This window comes from Elephantulus edwardii, unplaced genomic scaffold (assembly GCF_000299155.1).
Source record: "Elephantulus edwardii isolate Elephantulus edwardi_28Jun2011 unplaced genomic scaffold, EleEdw1.0 scaffold00236, whole genome shotgun sequence".
Lineage (NCBI taxonomy): Eukaryota > Metazoa > Chordata > Mammalia > Macroscelidea > Macroscelididae > Elephantulus > Elephantulus edwardii.
The window spans coordinates 77,156-78,741 of record NW_006399986.1 but is presented as its reverse complement, the minus strand read 5'-3'; the positions used below and the strand labels follow the sequence as shown (position 1 = coordinate 78,741).

General features: G+C 48.2%; 1 protein-coding gene across 1 annotated transcript in view; it reads right to left on the bottom strand.

Moving 5' to 3' along the window:
- Positions 1-495: 495 nt before the first annotated feature.
- Positions 496-1,586, bottom strand: part of HIF3A (hypoxia inducible factor 3, alpha subunit) — a 38,932-nt gene continuing 37,841 nt past the window's right edge. The window contains exon 13 of the mRNA XM_006898689.1: positions 496-685. Coding sequence (XP_006898751.1) covers positions 496-685 — 190 coding nt within the window. The remainder of the gene's footprint in view (positions 686-1,586) is intronic.

Sequence of the window (1,586 nt, the reverse complement as noted above, 5' to 3'; positions counted from 1 at the left end):
CAGTAGACTACTTGAAGGAGTGACAACTGAGAGGTTGCCAGTTCGAATCCACCAAGGACTTGAAGGAAGAAAGAGGGCAGTTTCCTCCTGCTAAGATTTACAGCCTTGGAGGCCGACGGAGGTTTGCCATGAGTCAGAATTGACTTGAAAGCAATGGGTTGGGATTTTTAAATTTTTTTATTTTACGATTGTCCCTCCTGGACTTCACTGTCCCCTCCCCTGCTTCTGTGTCCCAGGAGGTTGGCCCATGTGATCTGTATCAGCATGTGACTTTGACCTGTGCACTCTGATGTGTTTAGGTCACTGAACTCAGGGATTTCTGTGTTTTCTTCACTCCTGTAGCCCCAGGTCCTACAGTCATGCACCAGCTGTGTGCCTTTGATGGACTGCGAAGCCCTTTAAACCCATGATCTGAGCCAGTAGACAAGGTCTTCACCTCAGCAGGAGCACTGAGATTTAGCCAGTCCCTGGCTCCTCTGGATCTTGGCTTTCCATCTAGAATATAAGTTTAAACCTTTTTTTTTCCAATTCTGAGGGTGAGAGAATCCCACCAATGCCCACACGTACCAGGTTGAGGGGAGGCAGCAGAAAGTGTTCAGGCTGTGAGCAGGGGAGGCACTTGGGGGGTCTCACTCCTAGAAGCTCCACCCCTTCGCCCTCATCCTCTGGGCTCCGGACCAGGGACCTGGAGTAAAGGAGGCAGGAATCTCAGAAGACAGGAAACTTGGACAGGTGCAGGAACCAGTGTGTATACGGTTAGTAAAAGTGTTTCTTCACTCTCTAATCACCTATTTATTCTTTTATTCATACATCCACCAAATGCATGCATCCATTCATCCAGTGTATCTGGTCATCTATCCATCTACCCATTCATCATTACATATCCATCCATCTATTCAATAATCATCCATCTAACTGTCTATTGATCTCTCCATTAACTCATCATCCATCCATCCACCCACCCATCATCCACCCATCCACCCATCATCCATCATCCATCCATCACCCATCCATCCATCCACCATCATCCACCCACCCATCCATCCATCATCTATCCATTCATCCATCATCCACCCATCCATCCATCATCCATCCATCCATCCATCCACCATCATCCACCCATCATCCATCCATCCATCCATCCATCCATCCATCCATCATCCATCCATCATCCATCCATCCATCCATCCATCCATCCATCCATCTATCCATCATCCACCCATCCACCCATCATCCATCATCCATCCATCCATCCATCCTCCATTCATCTATCCATCCATCCATCCATCCATTCATTCATCATCCATCCATCCATCCATCCACCATCATCCACCCATCATCCATCCATCCATCCATCCATCCACCATCATCCACCCATCATCCATCCATTCATCCATCATCCACCCATCATCCACCCATCCACCCATCATCCATCATCCATCCATCCATCCATCCATCCATCCATCCATCCATCCTTCCTCCATCCATCCACCATCATCCACCCATCATCCATCCATTCATCCATCATCCACCCATCATCCACCCATCCACCCATCATCCATCATCCACCCATCCATCCATCCATT